This window comes from Elephas maximus, chromosome 20 (assembly GCF_024166365.1).
Source record: "Elephas maximus indicus isolate mEleMax1 chromosome 20, mEleMax1 primary haplotype, whole genome shotgun sequence".
Lineage (NCBI taxonomy): Eukaryota > Metazoa > Chordata > Mammalia > Proboscidea > Elephantidae > Elephas > Elephas maximus.
Window position 1 is genome coordinate 36684816 of NC_064838.1, and position 17905 is coordinate 36702720.

The following is a 17905-nucleotide window of genomic DNA, read 5'->3' on the forward strand; positions in this document are numbered from 1 at the left end:
AACATCAAAGAGGTAGGATTTATAACACATAGGAAAATTGTATCAATCACAAAATGGAGGACAGTCACACGATACTGGGAATCATGGCCTAGACAAATTGATACACATATTTTTGGGGGACACAATTCAATCCACCGCACATCCTCACCAACACTTGGAACTGTAAGCCTTTTTAGTTTTAGCCATTTGAGTGAGTATGTAGTGGTATTTCATTATAGTTTTAACTGCATTTCTCTGATGATAGTGGATGTTGAACATCTTTACATGTCCTTATTTTCTATATGTATGTCGTCTTTTATGACATTTCATTCAAATCTTTTGCCTATGTCTTCATTAGATTATTATGTATCTTAATATTGAGTGATAAGCGTTCTTTATATTTTCTAGACATAAATCCTTTATCAGATATATGTAGTGCAAATATTTTCTCCATGTCTTTGGGTTGCTTTTTCATTTCCTTAATGTTGTATTTAAGAGAGAAAAAGGTTTTAATTTTGACAAAGTCCAGCTTAGTGATTTTTCTTTTATGGTTTGTGCTTTTGGTGGTGTCCTAAGAAATGTTTACCTATCCCAAAGTCTCAATGATTTTCTTCTTACGTTCTTTTGTAGAAGTTTTATACTTTTAGCTTTTATATATAAGCCCATGATCCATTTCAAGTTAATGTTTGTGTGTATGGTGTGAGGTAAGGGTCAGGGTTCATTTTTTTTTTCCTGTGGATATCTAATTATTTCAGCACCATTTGTTGAAGACTGTTCTTTCCCCATGGAATGGACCTGACACTGTTTACAGTCAGTTGATTCAAATACGTAGGAGTCTATTTCTGGACTCTGTTCTTTTCTGCCCTTGTCTCAGTACCACACTGTCTGGCTACTGTACCACCAGTTGCTGTCAAGTCAACTCCAACTCACGGTGACCCCATGTGTGTCAGAGTAGAACTGTGCTCCATAGGGTTTTCAATGGCTGATTTTTCAGAAGTAGATTTCCAGACCTTCTTTTGAGGTGCCTCTCTGTGGACTCAAACAACCAACCTTTCGGCTAGCAGGCAAGCACATTAACCATTTGGCTCTATACGTTTATAGAAAGCCAAGGGGCCTGCTTCTGTCTACTTACTTGGTCTCTGATCATCAGGCCCAGTGGCAAGGCCCATGCAGGGGAGACGAAACATTTTTGCAGATGCCTTCCTGGATTGACTCATGTCCCTGTCCTGAGATTCCAGGTCACCTGCATTGGCTTGATTGAAAGTTTCAAAATGATCTCTTCTCACCAAACGAAGTCTGTGTGTGTTCATATTCAATGTTCACATCATCCAGAGCTCTGAGCATTCGAGACTTTCTCCCTTCTCTTCTCCCTCCCTCCAATGTTAACCCCAAAAGCCCTCTGAGGGAGAGATCAAAAATGCAAAGTGTCTGCCTTTTTAAAGAGGTACTTTTCAGAAAGTTTTCTAAGGGACTTTAAATAAGAGCTGCATGATGGAAACCATTTTGCAACCTCCAGCATGGCCATTTATCTCAATAACCATTTCATTTAAAATGTGGGCCAAACATATAAATCATATCTTGAAAGAAAGTATGTTGGTGCCACAAAAATTACCCTGTATTCTTTACCACCTAATTTAAAAAATGTGTTTTGAAGCTTGGAAGAAAGCAAACAAGCCTGGGGCCTGGCCGCCTTCTCCCACACGTCCCCTTCCTGCAGTGGGTCCCGAAATAAATTCCCGCTCCTCCCATGCGAAGGAGAGAAGTGGAAGCGCTGAATAGTACATCCTGTTAGTCACTCACTACTGCTGCTATTTTGAAACCTCACTCCTTTTAATGTCACTTGGTAATTAGGAGTTGAGAACCCAAAACCAGCCTGCTACTCACCAAAGTTTGGGCTTGTCTCAACCTCCATCTGAGAATTCAGTCGTGCCCTTGTATTTAGGCAATAAATGCTCTCGCGTTAGAGCTCGTGGATATTTGGGCTTATTTAACAACATTCTCAGGAGGAAGGGTGCTAAAAGTCACTGGGCCCTCAGGCCCATTTTCCAAACTAATAAGATGGGGGAGCGGAGACATTCAGCAGCCTGTCGGCTATGGGCTGGGAATTCCAGGGCCTTCCACGAGAAACTCTACTAAGAAATCATGGCTAAAATGGCAGCTTCTCCATCAGCAGATGAATGGGTGAGCAACATGCAGTATACCCATACAGTGGGATAGTACTCAGCCATAAAGAGAAATGCAGTCCTGCCACATGTCACAACACTGATGAACTTTGAAAACATCAGCTGAGTGAAACAAGTTGTCATGGATTGAATTATGTCCCCCAAAAAAAGTGTGTATCATTTTGGCTGGGCCATGATTCCGGGTCTTATGTGATTTTCCTATATGCTGTAAATCCTGCCTCTACGATGTTAATGAGGGAGGATGGGTGGCAGTTGTGTTAGTGAGGCAGGACTCAATCTACAAGATTGGATTGTGTCTTGAGGCAATCTCTTGAGATGTAAAAGAAAAGCGAGCAGAGAGATGGGGACGTCATTCCACCAAGAAAGCAGTGCTGGGAGCAGAGCACATCCTTCGGACCTGGGGTCCCTGCGTGGAGAAGCTCCTAGTCCAGGGGAAGAAGGACTACAGAGAGAGAAAGCCTTCCACTGGAGCTGACGCTCTGACTTTGGACTTTTAGCCTACTTTACTCTGAGGAAATAAATTTCTCTTTGTTAAAGCCATCAACTTGTTGTATTTCTGTTATAGCAGCACTAGATGACTAAGACACAAGTCAAACACAAAAGAACAAATATTGTAGGACAAATATTGTAGGATCCCACTTATATGAAGTAGACAGACACAGAGAGGCCAGAGTTTATTGGGGGTTTCCAGGCGTGGCAGGGAGGGGGAGAGGGGAGGCATTGCTTGGGGGTGCTGAGCTTCTGTTAAGGTGGTAGAACAGTCTACAGATGGGTCCTGGTGATGGTTGTACATCATGATGAACGTAATCAACGTTGCTGAATTGTACACGTAAAAATTGTTGAATTGGCCAATGTTTGGTCGTATATATTTTTACCACAATTAAAAGCGGGGAGGGGAGTGTAGAATCTGCCCCCCTGGCAGGAGGGTTTTTATTTTGCTTCTCAGAATTTCATGGGAGGGGAAAACAGAAGAAACTCCAGGTATTGCATACTGTGGCCTGGGCTACGCTGTGCAGTCCTCATCTCAGCGTCCCCAGAGATGTCCGTTCTTTACCTGTGGCTGCTGCATAAAAGTGAGATGGGAGCGCTGTAACTCAAGAGAATAAAATTCATGCCCAAAACCCCACCACTCAGAGCTTGTGGTTCTGTTGTGCTTTCTACTTCCAGCCTTTTTAAAAACTTTTTACCGTGTTTGTCTATGTAACAGGGGTCAGACTGAACATACAGCTTTATTTTCTTCATAGAACACATATCATTGTCTCATATCATTAAAACTTGTTTGAAAACGTGTTTAATGCCAGCATAGTACTCTGTCCTATGTGTGGGCCACACTCTCCCCCACCCAGCCCCATCCACACAGTCTGGGAAGGGCAGGGACTCCAGCGCCCTGGAGGGTGACAGGAGGGAGCAGAGGTCAGGCAGGTTGGAGTGGCTTTGTGGGGTGGGGGTCAGGACCAGCCTAGCAGTTTCTCTTTTCTAGCCTAGAGGATGGCCTCTGCCCCACCGTGGGATGCACCTTCTCCCCCTGTCTCCCTGTGCCTCTGTCCCCTGGCCTTGGAGGCTCACTCAGCACTTGGTAGGGTGGCAGGAAACAAGCAGCTGTTCTCAGGTGGCCTGTCCCAGAACCTCCCTGCCTCCAAGGTGTCACAGATGGAGGGGTGCAGCCTCCAGCCTGTCCTCCATTTCCCCCTCTTTCTCCCAGCTTAGTAGCAGCCCTGCATTCTTCTCTCTCTGCTTCCCTTCTGTGCCACCTTTAGGATGATGCCTCCTCCAGGGCATCCTGCCCACACGTCTGTGTCTCGGGCAGCCTTGCTTTTGGTGCAGGAGCCGGGAACTTTGGCACCACTGACACGGTCTCACAGTTTACTTCGTGCAGCCTGGGATGTTGGCCTGTCTTTCTCCTTCTCTGGGTTTAGGTTCAGAGATGTGAGGCATGGCCCCCGCCCCGCACCTCCCCCACATTGCCAGTGGGGGTGCTGAGAAGATTGGGGCCGGGATCCCCCAAAGGTGGCACATGCACTCCTCCTGTGAGCACAGACCCCGACCAGCGTCTCCTCCCCAATCATCAGCTGTGTGGCCACAGTCGGAGGAGACATCCTTCTGACCCCACCACAGCGGAGGGCAGCCCGCCCTGCTGCTGCTGCTGCTGCTGCCGCCAACATAAAGCATTTCCCTTCTCCTTCCTCTCTCCTCACCTTTGGCTGCCCGGTGTTCTTTGAGTCATTCTTTGCCTCTTACTAGCTGCCTAGGCCAGGAGTATTTCTTTCTAGTAAAACTGTAGCCTGGTTCCTAGAACTTTTGGGGCAGTGGGTATGGTAGGCAGTGCACATGGTCCTGAATTGCACCTGGAGATTGGAATGCTTACTGGAAACTTCACCAGAAGATTCTAGAGCAGAAGTTGTCCCAAAAGTTCTAGCTGCCTCCTCTCCCCCCAGCCTTCAGAGGCCTGGTGTCTGGACCATGGCTAGGTTTGGGGCTGGGTCTTAATTCTTCTCCCAAACCTGGTGCTCTGCATCAGGCCAGACTAGACAGAGGTAGAAGGCAGTGCCTAGGGTACAGGGGTGCACAGGCAGGCATCTTTCAAAAGTGAGGTAACAAGTGTGGTTGTGTAAAAAAGGGTAAGTGCGGACCTTGAGCGTGGTGGAGGGGGCTCATTCAGTCTCTACTGAAGGAGGGTGTAGGTGTGGTACCTGGTTGAGAGGGGCTGCTGGTGACAGACAGACGAGTACCTGAGTGTCTCCCTGCAGCACATGAGGGAGCAGACCCGGGGCCAACTTGTGGCCTACTGTCTGCTGTCTCTCTGTGCTCTTGTTTGTTCCTTAAGGCCAGTCACCTGGCACAGCAGGCCTAGACAGTTCACATCGGCCACCCTTAGGGCAGAGGGACTTCGAAGGATCTTGAATCCTTGGGTCCCGTAGCGCAGACATGAGCACAGGGGCGAGCGGCCAGCCTGCTCCTTCCTGGACTGACTGCAGCTCCAGGGCTTACAGGGTCCCTGCGCCCTGTCCTTTCTTACCAGTCTACTGCCTGCCTCGCCCCGTGGGCACTTCAGGGGTCGGCACAGAGGGGCAAGGAGGTGGCTCCTCCAGCCCCAGTTCTGAGAGAGTGGGCAGGTTTCTTTTTTCTTTAACTTTTTTTATTGTGATTAAAAAGGTGCTACGGTGGTTAAGCACTTGGCTGCTAAACAAAAAGTTGGCAGTTCGAACCCACCAGCTTCTCCACAGGAGAAAGATGTGGCTATGTGCTTCTGTAAAGATTTACAGCCTTCAAAACCCTATGGGCAGTTCTGCTCTGTCCTATAGAGTCACTATGAGGTGGAATCGACTCAACAGCAACGAGTTTGGTTTTTATTGTGGTTAAAAAACGTGTATACATCTATATAATAAAATTTGCCATTTTAACTATTTTTAAGGGTATAACTCAGTGGCTCATGGCATTCTTAAAATATATATAACAAATCATTTGCCATTTTAACCATTTTTAAGGGCACAATTCAGTGACATTAATTACATTCACCATTATGCAGCCATTGCCACTGTCTCTAAAACCCAGTCTTGCCCCCAAACAGAAACTCAGCCCCCCTTACGCAGTAACTCCCCATTCTACCCTCTCCCCCAGCCTCTGGTACCTCTAGTCTACATTTGTCTCTATAGAACAGGGTTATTTCTGAGCTGGCGCCTCTGGGTGGTACAGTTAACAGTCTCGGCTGCGAACTGAAAGGTGGGAGGTTTTAGTTCACCCAGAGTTGTCTCAGGAGAAAGGCCTGATGGTCTACTTCCAGAAACTCAGCCACTGAAAACCCTCTGCAGCATAGTTCTGCCCCTGACGCATATGGGGTCGCCATGAGTCAGAGTCGAGTCTACGGCAGCTGGTTTTTTGGGTTTATTTCCAAGCTGGCTCAGGTCCCCACAGTGTGACAGGAGCCCCAGACAGGAACCTGGAAAATAGGTAGTCAGGACCAGGGCCTTCCCCAGTGCCACCTCCCTGTGGCTTCAAACAAGGAGCCAGCCCTGGAAAGTTATTTGGAGAGGCAGGAGGGGAGAGTCTTCTTCACCACAGGAGAGCGCACAAGAGCCCTAAGGGAGAGAGGAGCCCTAAGGGAGAGAGGAGCTCCCAAGCTGGGGGGTGGGAGGAGGCCAGGGTTGCTGAAATCAAGTGGTGAGAAGGGAGCGTGGTGGAAGGTAAGCTTGAAGAGGTCACCAGGCCAGGGCATCTGGCCTAGTGGTTCAGGGAGGAGTTTGTGTCCCCCTCTCCCTACGTGCCAGTGGAAACTTTGAAGGATATAAAACTGGGGCAGACCCAACGGGATTGTTTGTGGAGGAAACTAGTCTGGTGCTGTGTAGGTGGAATGGTGTTGTGGAGACCCAAGAAGAATGGCCAGGAGCCATGGATGCCCATGGGGTTCCTGTTTTCTGGGTGGCCACCAATGGCCTAAGAGGTGGCCCTGGAAACAGCCCTCCCACCCCGCCAAGATCCAGGCTGAGGCCCTGTTGGGTGTGAAGTAGGGTCTGCTCAGCCTCCCTGACCTGCAGCCTGAGCCTCCTGTTCCTCCTGCCTCTCTATTCTCCCTTTCTCCTGCCAGGCTGCCTCCTCCCCCCTTCCTGTCCATAAACCCGATCTAGGATGTCATCGACCAAGCACAGGACCATGGTCCCCCAGGCTGTGCTAAGGTTCCTGGGAGGATGCCTGCCTCACAGCTTCTCACCCTGAGCAGCCCCAACCGGTCTGGTTTTCCTGGGGGGATGCTTCTCTCTGGTTGGATGCCTCTGGAATATTTTTTGTGTGTGGTAAAAATATACATAACAAAATATTTGCTAATTTCACAATTTTTACATGTACAATTTGGGGTTTACAATTCAGTGGCATAATGATTAAGCGTTTGGCTGCTAACCTAAAGGTCGGAAGTTCGAACCCACCAGCCGCTCCTCGGGAGAAAGATGCGGCACTCTGCTTCCATAAAACCCTATAGGGCAGTTCTACTCTGTTCCTAGAGGGTCGCTATGAGTTGGAATCAACTCAACAGCAATGGGTTTGGGGTTTTTTTTAGTATGTTATCACTGTAATGCACAATGAGATTAATTTGCTTTCGTCTACGTTTAATTGCAGGATTTGGCTTTCAGTTTCTTTTTGGCAACAGCTTTATTGAGACATCAATTCATATACCATAAAATTCACCTATTTAAAGTATACAATTCAGTGATTTTTAATACAGTCATGTGTTGCTTAACATCCACGGTACGTTCTGTAAAATAAGACGTAATGCGATTTGGACCTTGTGTGAACACCGTATTATAAGCAAAGCTATATGGTTTCTCTTCCAAACTGATACTTCCCCTTTGCCTCTTGCTGCTTCTGTCACTAGCACGGGTTTTGCTGCATTTGGGAGTCATGATGCATTTCACAATAATGTTTCTGAAAGAAAAACAGAGAGATAACACTGCAACCCCCTAAAAATGCACAATACATGAGATTGGATGTTGCTGCCTAACGAGAGTTGAAGCATACACTTATACGGTAAACTTTTTATTTGTGAGTAGGGAAAGTTCATGTAAAATAACGATAGAAAGTACAGTACATACCTAAGCCAGAAACATAGGCATTTATTATGACTATCAAGACATAGATGTTACACATGGTATAAGTACTGTACCGTTATACTCCTGGCAGTGCGATGGCTTTGTATACAAGAGACAAGAGATGCATGTGTTGAATGCAGCAAGTTGTCGCATTCCCTACGTCAAGTTACATTGGTTAGTCCCGTTCTCCAATTGGGATTTCTGAGCTCTATTATAACCTTATGGGACCACAGACATATATGTGGTCGGATGTTGCCCAAATGGATATTATATGGCACATGACTGTATAGTCACAGAATTATACGACTGTCATCACAATCAATCTTAGAACATTTTCATCACCTCAAAAAGGAACCCTGTACCCTTTAGCTGTCACCCCCAGCCCTCCCATCTCCGCAGCCTTAAGCAACCACTAATCTACTTTCTGTCTCTGTGGATTTGCCTATTCCGAACATTTCATGTAAATGTTTTCGTACAATAGGTGACGTTTTATGTCTGGCTTCTTTGACTCAGCCTTATTTTTTCAAGGTTCATCCATGTTGTAGCATGTACCAGGACTTCATTTCTCTTTATGGCTGAATAATATTTCATCATATGGGTATACCACATTTTGTCCATCCATTCGTCTGTCGATGGACATTTGGGTTGTTTCCACTTTTTGGCTATTATGAATAATGCTACTGTGAACAATTGTGTACAAGTTTTTGTGTGAACGTATGTTTTCCTTACACCCTAAGAGCAGAATTCCTGGGTTATATGGTAACTCTGCTTAACAGTTTTAGGAGCAGCCAGACTGTTTTCCTAAGTGGTTGTACCATTTCACATTCCCACCAGCGGTATACGGAGGTTCTGATTTCTCCACATTCTCACAAAGGCTTATTATCGGACTTTTGGGCTCTAGCCATCCTACCAGGTAAGAGTGGTATCCCATCGTGGTTTTGATTTGCCTTTCCCTGATGAGCTGGGATCCACTGGATGGCAACGGGGATGGATGATGAATGACATTGAGCATCTTTTCATTTGCTTATTGGTTCCTTTGGAGAAATGTCTAATCAGATCTTTGCCCATTTTTAAATCAGTTTAGTTTTCTTTTTATTATTGAGTTGTGTTCTTTATATATTCTGGATACAAGTACCTTATCAGATATATTATTTGCGAATATTTTCTCCCATTCTGTGGGTTATCTTTTCACTTTCTTCATAAAAAACCAAGAACACCTGTTGCCACTGAGTAGATTCCGTCTGATAGGACTCTGTAGAACAGAGTAGAACTGACCCTAAGGTTCCCAAGGACTTCCTGGTGGATTTGAGCTGCCGACCTTGTGACAGCAGCCAAACTCTTAACCGCTTTGCCACCAGGGCTTTAAAGCACATAAGTTTTTTATTTTGATGAAGTCTAAATTTACCTATTTTTTCCTTTGGCTGCTTGTGCTTTTTGTGATTTTTTTTTTAATTTATTTAATTATTTAAATATGTAAAACATTTACTTGATTCTGGAATTAAAAGGTATCCTAAAAGCAGTCTCACCTCTATTCCCATATCATTTATTATAAAGTCTGTCTTTTGCTAATGATTTGAGATCAGATTCCCCAGACCTTTATCACTAAAATACTAAATTTCCGTATATACTTAGACTTTCTATTTCTGGGCTCCTTTTGTTCCATGGGAAACCCTGGTGGCGCAGTGGTTAAGAGCTACTACAGCTGCTAACTGAAAAAAGATCCACAGTTCGAATCCACCAGGCACTCCTTGGAAGCTCTATGAGAGCAGTTCTACTCTGTCCTGTAGGGTAGCTTTGAGTGGTTTTGTTCCATTAGGGCCATCTGTTTATTCTTATGCAACTGCAACCCTCTTTTAATTATGGAGACTTTAGGATATGTCTGAACATACATAGTAGGCAACTCCCCTCATTGCTCTTTTTCAAAGGTTTTCTTAGGTCTTCTTGCTTATTTATTTTTTCTGTGTAAACTTTAGAACCAGCTTGTCTGGCTGCAAAAAAGATACTTGTTGATTTTTTAAAATTAAGACTGTGTTAAATTTATATGTTAACTTGGGAAAAGTTGACATCGTGTGATGTGGAATCGTCCTATACAAAGGCCAGGCGTGTTTCCCAATTCATTGCTGTTGACTTTTATTTGTTTCCTAAGTCAACACTCTTGCAGCCTATTATAACTTTTTTTTTTAAATATAGATTTTGTACATTTCATGTTAGATTTACTCCCTGGTAATTTCTCTGTTCTGCCACTCTTGTAAATGTGTTCTTCTCTTTCATTATGTTTTCTAACTGGATGTTGTTTGTATATAGGAATGCTGTCATTTTTTGTTGTTTTTAATTTTATGTCTTGCCATCTTACTGAATATGCTTACCGTTTGCATTTGTTTTATTTTCTTGGGTTTTCTAGGTGTACTTTCATATCATCTGCAAAAGGAGGTTATTTTATCTCTTCCTTTGAGTATGAGTGTTCTTAAAGATTTACATTACATATAGGCAAATAGCTTCTTTTAAAAAATATGGTACCAATTTATACCCCTCCTGGCAGCATTTCACCATACCCTTGCCAGCACCGAGTATTAACATTTTTAAAAATCTTTGCCAATATACTCTTCCTTCACTGAGAGGACATTTGCTGCACACCTCTCTCTGCCAAGTGTCATCCCAACAGAGCCCATCCTGCCCTTGTCCATATTCCAGTCGGAGGCCAGGCTTAGCTTCTTCAGGTTTAAGATGAAGACTGCAGCTGCCTTCTGGGCCCAGCGGGCAGGAACAGGACAGGCTGCCCCAGTGGATAAAGCCGTCTCTGACCCAGGGGACCCATTCTGGAAAATCACTGAGCTGTTATGTAAACTCCATTCCCCCCGCACCCCCCTTCTGTAGCATCATAATAAGCCCTTCCAGTTATTATGGGCTGTCCTGCTTGACCCCTGCACAGCCCAGATGGTGCCAGCATGGTCAGCATCCTCACTTTTCAGCAGCTGAAGTGACTGACTGAAGCTCCCAAGGAACAAGGGGTGCTCAGGGCTGAGACACTGCTTCCCCCAGCTCTTTTACAAGTGGATAAAATGGGTCGAGGCTTCTGGGGGTTCCTATTTCCCATAAAGCCCACAATGGGCCCAGCATCCCAAAGGCCCGTCTGTGGACAGCCCTGTTTTCACAGGCCTGCCCTGCCTGACTGGGGGCCCCTGGAGGTCCTAGAGGCCCCAGCCTACAGGCTCAGCCCCATTCTCCTCCATCCTGGCCTGGCAGGCCTGTTCTTCAGTCCCCCAACCATGGCACCTCCTTCTGCTCATAGGCCTTTCCCACCACAGCACTCTTGCTCTGAGCTGTACTAGCCGTGTGGTCTTGGTCAGCTCGCCTTACCTTTAGGAGTGTTTTTGTCCCTGCCTCGCAGTTTGTGGTGTGGGGTGAGTGGGGGTCCTTGTGCTGGGTCTGCAGGGTGCAGGGCACAGGGGAGGGGCTCCATAAATGTATGGGTAATTGAATGAGAGCTGGGGGAAAAGGGGGGGAATTCCACCACAAACCCACTAGCTGGTCAGTTCCATGACAGACTGTCAGAACTGGAAGACCATCTGCCCCAAACAAAAAACCAAGCCCACTGTCGTCCAGTCAACTCCGACTCATGGCGACCCTATTTGTTACAGAGTAGAAGTGCTCCATAAGGTTTTCTCGGCTGTAACCTTTACAGAAGCAGACTGTCAGGCCTGTCTTCTGCGACACCATTGGGTGGGTTCATACCGCTAACCTTTGGCTTAGTAGCCAATTGCAAATGGATTGCAAGTATTTGTGCCAAGCAGGGACCTATCCATCAGACCTAATGCAGTTTTTGTTGGAAATTCAGCCAACTCCCCCTCCTGGAGCTAGGTAGGGGGCTGGGCCTAGAGCGGGGGAGGGGGCGGGGGGCAGGGCCTGCTGGTCAGGCTGGGGTCCTGGATCCAGACCAAGCTATCACACACCCTTCGCTGCTGGTGGGGGGGGGAGGGGGCCGGTGTGTCTGGATGCTTGTCATCCTGTCCTAATGCCCTCGGATGTAGGTCTGTGTGGAAATGGAGTGGTGTGAGGAGGGGCACTACCACCCCTCCCCCTAGGCCCAGGGAGCTGGGTCCCCAGGAGAGAGGAAATTTCCTTCTATCCGTATTTATTTTCCATGTCCTTGACTTTGAAAGCCAAGCTGGTGTTGATATTTACCTTGGCTGGGCCACCACACCTCCCCGCCAGCCTCATGTAAACACACTGTTCCTTCTCTCAGTACTGCTAGCGTCTAGGTGGCCTTTTGCAACCAATTCTAGGAATTTTGAAAATCTGAAGGCATATGTTTAGGGGCCACCTCTCCAGGGACCGGCATGCTGGCCTCAGGACCGCTCCCTGGCAGATTTCATGCTGATGGTGACAGGCAAGAGCCTGAGGCTGTGGAGGACTCGGGGGAGGATGGGGAGAGCTGGGGAGCTGTCCCACATTCTCTCCTTCCATATCCATAGCGAGCAGGGGCAGCCCGGTCCCCCCAAACTCATATTCCCAGAGTCAGGGGCTCCCCAAGGACACAAAGGAGGAACAGAGGCAGAAACAGGCTACTCTAGGCACCTCTGTGTGGGTAGGGAGAGGCTTACTCTTGGGGAAAGGCCACTCTTTAGCGTGCATCCAGGAGTGGCGTCTTTAGTCAGGATGGCAACATGAGTGGACGGAGGACAGCTGCTGGGAAGTTAGGAGCATCCTGTGGCAGAGAGTGTAGGGGGCAGTAGGCTGGGGCCACCACTCAGCAAGGACCCACCCAGGTGGACCTGTCAGTCCCTGCCATCACTAAGACCTAGAACAACAGTCAGCAGGGGCTGATAAGGCAGGGCCAGCCTCTCTGAGGTGGATGGTGGACTGGAGGCGGTGGTAGCTGGGCCTCCAGCTCCACCACCGATGGGCTCACTTACTGGGAAGTCATGGGCACATGACTGAACCTCTCTAAGGTCTGGTTTCATTTTATAAGAATGGGGGGGGGAGGGGTGTCCATCCTCTAGCCACCAGGAAGTGTGAGAGACGGGTGAAACCAGTGTGGAAGGCATATAGCGGGTATTCCTCAAATGGGAATCGCTGCTCCTTCTCCTGACTGCAGAGTTTTCGTCACAGCGTCAGCGGTGCCCGGGGCAGCTGAACCACTCTCTGACCACCTCCCCTTCTCCGTGCAGATCTGGGACATGAGTGATGACGAGACCGTCTGAACGGCTAAGCTGCTGCGCATCGGAGCAGGAGACCCAGGCCCAGGGCCTGGTGATTCCAGGTCTGGCGCCCGCTGCCTGTCCCCTCTTCTCCGCCCCGAGGACAGGGCTGTCCTTGGCTGTCCAGGAGCTTCCGTGTCCTTGTTTCTTATGACTCACCATCCCACCACTTCTGAGCTAAATAATAACCGCCGTGTTGGCATTGCCATCGCTCTGGGAATTGGCTCCCTCTGTGAGCACGTCTCTTTTTCTTGGTTGTGAAAAATGTTTGGTATCAAGATCCTGGGGGTCTTCCCTCCATGGCCCCGTGGGGTGGGGCGGGGAGGAGCTGACCCAACACAGACCAAAAGAGCCAGGAAACAGCACCTCCTTCCTGGGGCACTGGAGAAGGCAGTGCTATGTACCTGGATGCAGGCCCACTGGGGGGCTCTGCCCACACTGCGTCTCACCTCTCACCTCTGGGGCGGTGAGGGGAAGGTTCCTGTGAGCCCTCCTCATCAGCCTGGCCCTGGGGGAGAGGCAGAGAGCCGAGCTTCACACAAAAGGGCACACACTCTCCCCACAGAGCCCACATCTCCATCAGGGACAGCGTTTGCCCAGCCAGCTCCTCCCAGTCCCACTGCCCTCAGCTGTGGACCACCCAGACCTCCCTGTCAGGAGAGGGAGGCCAGTTTCTGCTGCGACCTTGAGCTGGTGGAGGAGCCCAGGAGCAGTTCTCTGGGTGAGGTTCCCTCCCTGTCCCTGTGGGCACTAAAGTCCCACGGCAGGCCCCCAACTCCACACCAGAGCTCTCCCTCCCACTGTGGAGGATGGGCTACCCTCCTCCCTCGCTGAGGGTCCTCCAAAGAGGTGGCTCTGGGGCCTGGCTCTAGGGTCGGGGTCTGCACCGTATGTCTGCCTTGGTCTGTAGCCGGGTGTCCATTAGGGGTGAGAGGGTATAGAGGCACGAAGATAAGGCGTTGCCAGCCCCGGGGCAGCACAGGAAGCGGGTCCCCTTTCCACACGTCTGTCTTATCCTTACAGCTTCATCTTTTTGTTTCAGGCCTGGAACAAAAGTCAACATTGAGTCTGGGGCTGACTCTTTTAAAATAGTAGCATTTCTGCCAGTTAGATTTAAAATGATGCTTCTCTTAAAATAGAAAGTCAAAGTCAAAATGACAGTTTTCCAGCAATGGGAGCTTTGGTAGGGGAGCCACCTAGGGTGCTAAGCCACTGAGTCCCCTTCCCCAAGGCGATGGCCCCTGGGGCTCCCTGCAGACCCTGCCTCGGGGCTGAAAGACATGCACAAGGCTGTGGTTTAAGAGCACTTTATTATTGTTCTTAAGGCTACTTTTAAGTACAAAAAAAAAGATGGCCTGCCAAACCTTTTTTTTTCTTCTTCCAGGAAAAACAGGCCACAGAGAATGTATATTACAGATTTACAAACGCGGAGAGAAGGGCCAGAAACACTGCAGATGGTGGCCTCAGCGCAGCACCGCGCTGGCTCTCAGGCGGGGAATGGGTTCCTTCCCCTGAAAGGTCCGGTTTTCTGCTTCCCTCCAGGGCCCTGCCTATCCCAGATAGGTCAGCGCCCTGGGCCCAGTCCTCCCTGCAGAGTGACCATCTGTGTGCGGACAGAGGTGCCCGGCCGCTCCGCAGAGCCCGTCGGCAGCGGTGGTGTTCTCCTGTGACGACGCTCAGTAGCCTGTAGCAGTAACAAACTAGTGGCTATTGATGCAGATGCAGTGTTCTCATAGAATAACTGTGTGCCTGCACTTTACAGACAAATCTACGACAAAAAAAGATCAACTTTTTTTTTCCAAACGAACCAAAAAAAAAAAAAAAAAGAATGATTACAATAGGAAAGGGAAAAATTAAATAGCTACATATCATTAACAAATTAATTGTTCTTCAAAAAATACCTACAAATTTCTCTGTACATTCTTTACGCACAGCGTAATGATGGTCTTAAAGTTACCTAAATAAAAAAAAAAAGTGTTCTTAACAATTTCTCCTACAGAAACTAGGGGCCCGGATGCCAAAGCTTGGAAGCCCAGTAAAACGGGAGTGAAATGTGTGCAGGCGAGAGGAGAGGGGCTTTATGTTGTTTTGTAAAAAGACCCGCAGCCGCCCCTCCAACTGCACCGAGGGCCGGTCCTCCAGTCCTTCCACCCAGGGCCAATTTTCAAAATGAAAAGTTTTTCCCTCAGGCCGAAAACCAGCCTCGAGGGCTGCTATGTCCGTCAAGCGTGACAGGCGGTGGCGCCGCGTGGCCCGGGTCAGGTGATGTACCTAAGCCCCCTAGTGGGCGAGGCAGGAATGTCGAGTCCTGGAGAGGCAGGGGAACAAGTGTTCACTGAACAGAAAGACGAGAAGCTGGGACATCCACAGCTGTGTCTGTCGTGTTTTCTTCTTCACCTAACTTCTAGTTAGTAGCTATGAACATAGCAAACGATAATAAATGCAGGAATAACTGTATAAGTCAGAGGAATGTATACTGCCTTGGCCCCAGCTTACAAGGAAGCGTACAAAATACCGTATCACAGATTGTCAGCAATCTGCTGGTCAGCCAAGAGAGTGAAGGGGGAGCAGTTTCTGCATCGGGGAGAGCTGGAAGACACAAACCCCAAACCCCCGGGGAGCTTTGTAACAAGCAGACAGGGACGCAAAAATAAACGACGTCAGCCCGCAGCCAAAACCCCAGCATCCTCCACGTTGGCTGACCAACCACTCCCCATCAGGGCCCCGCCAGCAGCCGGCTGTCCCCAGCACGACTTGTGAGTAAAGTGAATATCAAATACAAATCTTAGAGTACAACTGTACCAGCAGTAAGTATATCTAGGACTGTAACTGACAAAAATAAACTAGTTCTGGAAAGAAGCTATTAAGGATTAAGTTTTTTTTTTTTGTTTACTGTCTATACATTAATAGAAACCAGCTATTTTTCTCCATTAAAACATGCAATCAATGTTTAAAGCACTATGGAATCCTCCCCCCTCAGCGCTGGCCTAACAAACTGCAGTGTTTAGGAAAGGGAAAAATGCCCGTGATTGGTAGAGTCTGCAGTCCTGTTGCAAGCACCTGAAATCTAGAGAGAAAGACCTATAACCTGTATGAGACTTCCCCTTCCGAAGCTGTTTTATCTAAATTAAAAAAAAAAAAAAAAAAACACAAATGGTCAGAAATGTCATCCTCAAACCCTTTGTTTTCAGCAGTTTGCCCTCCGAGTACTAGCATCTCACTTAAAGTTGTCAGGCAGGCAACTTTAACCTCCGATAGTGCAAATCAGACACGACGGTTCTCTTCAAGTATACACACACGCACGCGCACCAGACAGAAAACGCGATGGAAGCTACACCACACAGCACCCCAGTCTCGAGAAGCAAGGTAACAAGCACAGAGCATCGGGTCACCAGCAGTCGACGTGGCTGTGACTGAGAAAGCGCGCTCGTGGAGTCGGTCCCTGCCAGGGCTGGAAGACCTGCATCAGAGGTTTCTTTGGTAACTGAGGCAGGAAGTAAGGACGCTACGCCAGACAGATGTTCCGCATGCCGTTCCTGCTGTCGTGTGTGAGGGCACCCTTGTACAAAGACCAAGCAAGTACAAAAACAGAGCAGAACAAAAACCCCAACGACATGGTTTTTGCGAATAAACCATCCCTTCCCTGCCCACCCCTCCCCCCGCCCCCCATGACATTTTCCGTTGTTTGAAGCACGGACTGTTCAAAGCTCAGGCAAACCATGCAGACCGTCATCGTGTTCAAGGGCACGTCCTGCTCATGAGACCACAGAGGGGGAGTGGCTGTGGTTGACCATGTGGGCGGACGGGCTGGCAGGCTGGCCCCTCCGAGAGGCTGACTCCGGGCTGCTGGAGGCACCATCCTTGGCTGCTTTGATCTGGAGCCACGTGTCACCAAGGGCTTTGGCAAAGTGGTCATCCACGGAGCCTGTGATGGACACGGAGTTGGGGGCCGGCTCAGGTTCCTTGTAGTTCTTGCCTAGGCTCCGGCGGAAATGCTCCTCCACCACGGGGTCACAGGTGGTGGTCGCTGGAGGGAGAGCAGGAAAGAGTGGTCACAGCCTGGTCTGGCGCCCTGAGCAGGACCAATGCCATCAGGCCTACTGTCAGCCCCTCCCACAGAGAAGCCCATGGGGCCACCACCTCAGCAACGAGATGGTACTGCCTTGGTGGCCAGGAGCCAGACAGGGGAGATGGGCAGAGTGGGCTCTGGGGACCAGGACTGCCTCCTCGCCTCCTTGGTGGGGCACTCGGACAAAGTGGCTTCACTGACTACAAAATGGTAACACACCTTCTGCATTGGGCTGAGGTAAGAACTCAAAGAGCGAATTCAGCATTAAATAAATGGTTTTAAAAAGGTACAATTTTCCCTCCAACTAGAGTATGAGATGGAAGACAATGTGCTTCTGACCCTGTCCCACCAAGCACAATGCTGGCCATGCGCGTGCTCAAAAAAACAGAAAAGAAGACTCTCTTCAACCTCAATGATGAACAAGCTCTGGGACTAGTGAATCAGATCTGCAGCGTGGTGTGGAAAGGGCTCCAAGATCCACTTTCCATCACAACCAACAGGGAAGCACAGGAAGCCGCCCTGCCCCGCCCCACCTGCCCACGAGGGCACTTACTGCTCGGGGGCCTCCTGTAGTTGGCAGCCAGGGAGGCCACGCAGCCGCTGTGCGCGATGGGGCAGTGGGAGAGGTTGCAGTTGCGGTTGCTGGCAGAGGCACACGTGATCACGGAAGGCCGGTTCTGGGGAGAGAAGGACAGCGGGGCTGGCGTTAGACGAGCAGCCGTTACCAGCCATCTCAGCACCCGAATCCCACGTCTCAGGCCTCAGCACGCCCATCGCTGGGCTGAGTGACTCTGTCGTGAGGTCTGTCCTGTAGTCCAGCCTGCCCACTGACTCCAAAACGAGTTGAGTTGCTAAACGATCTGGAGCCCAGAGTGAGCCCTGGATCCGCATGCACACTGT

At 48.8% G+C, this 17905-nt stretch overlaps 2 protein-coding genes across 11 annotated transcripts in view; one reads left to right on the forward strand and one right to left on the reverse strand.

Annotated features, from left to right (window-relative positions):
• ATG7 (autophagy related 7) overlaps positions 1-14739 on the forward strand; it is a 298659-nt gene extending 283920 nt beyond the window's left edge. Inside the window, exons 19-20 of one of the 3 annotated variants that reach the window (XR_007514390.1) lie at positions 12907-12998; positions 13502-14739. Coding sequence is in view for 1 of the 3 variants with exons in the window: in XM_049861840.1 (XP_049717797.1) it covers positions 12907-12939 (33 nt within the window). In the remaining 2 variants the exon portion in view is untranslated. Of the gene's footprint in view, positions 1-12906 lie in introns of all 3 variants that reach the window. The other 2 variants (XM_049861840.1, XM_049861839.1) reach the window with 2 other exon arrangements.
• Positions 14740-16593: 1854 nt separating this feature from the next.
• The window catches only part of VGLL4 (vestigial like family member 4), a 163826-nt gene continuing 162514 nt past the window's right edge, over positions 16594-17905 (reverse strand). For all 8 annotated transcript variants that reach the window (XM_049861865.1, XM_049861867.1, XM_049861866.1 and 5 more), the window contains 2 exons: positions 17559-17682; positions 16594-16963 (listed from right to left, as the gene is read on the reverse strand). In XM_049861865.1, the coding sequence (XP_049717822.1) occupies positions 16692-16963; positions 17559-17682 (396 nt within the window). In that variant the 3' untranslated portion in view covers positions 16594-16691. The remainder of the gene's footprint in view (positions 16964-17558; positions 17683-17905) is intronic.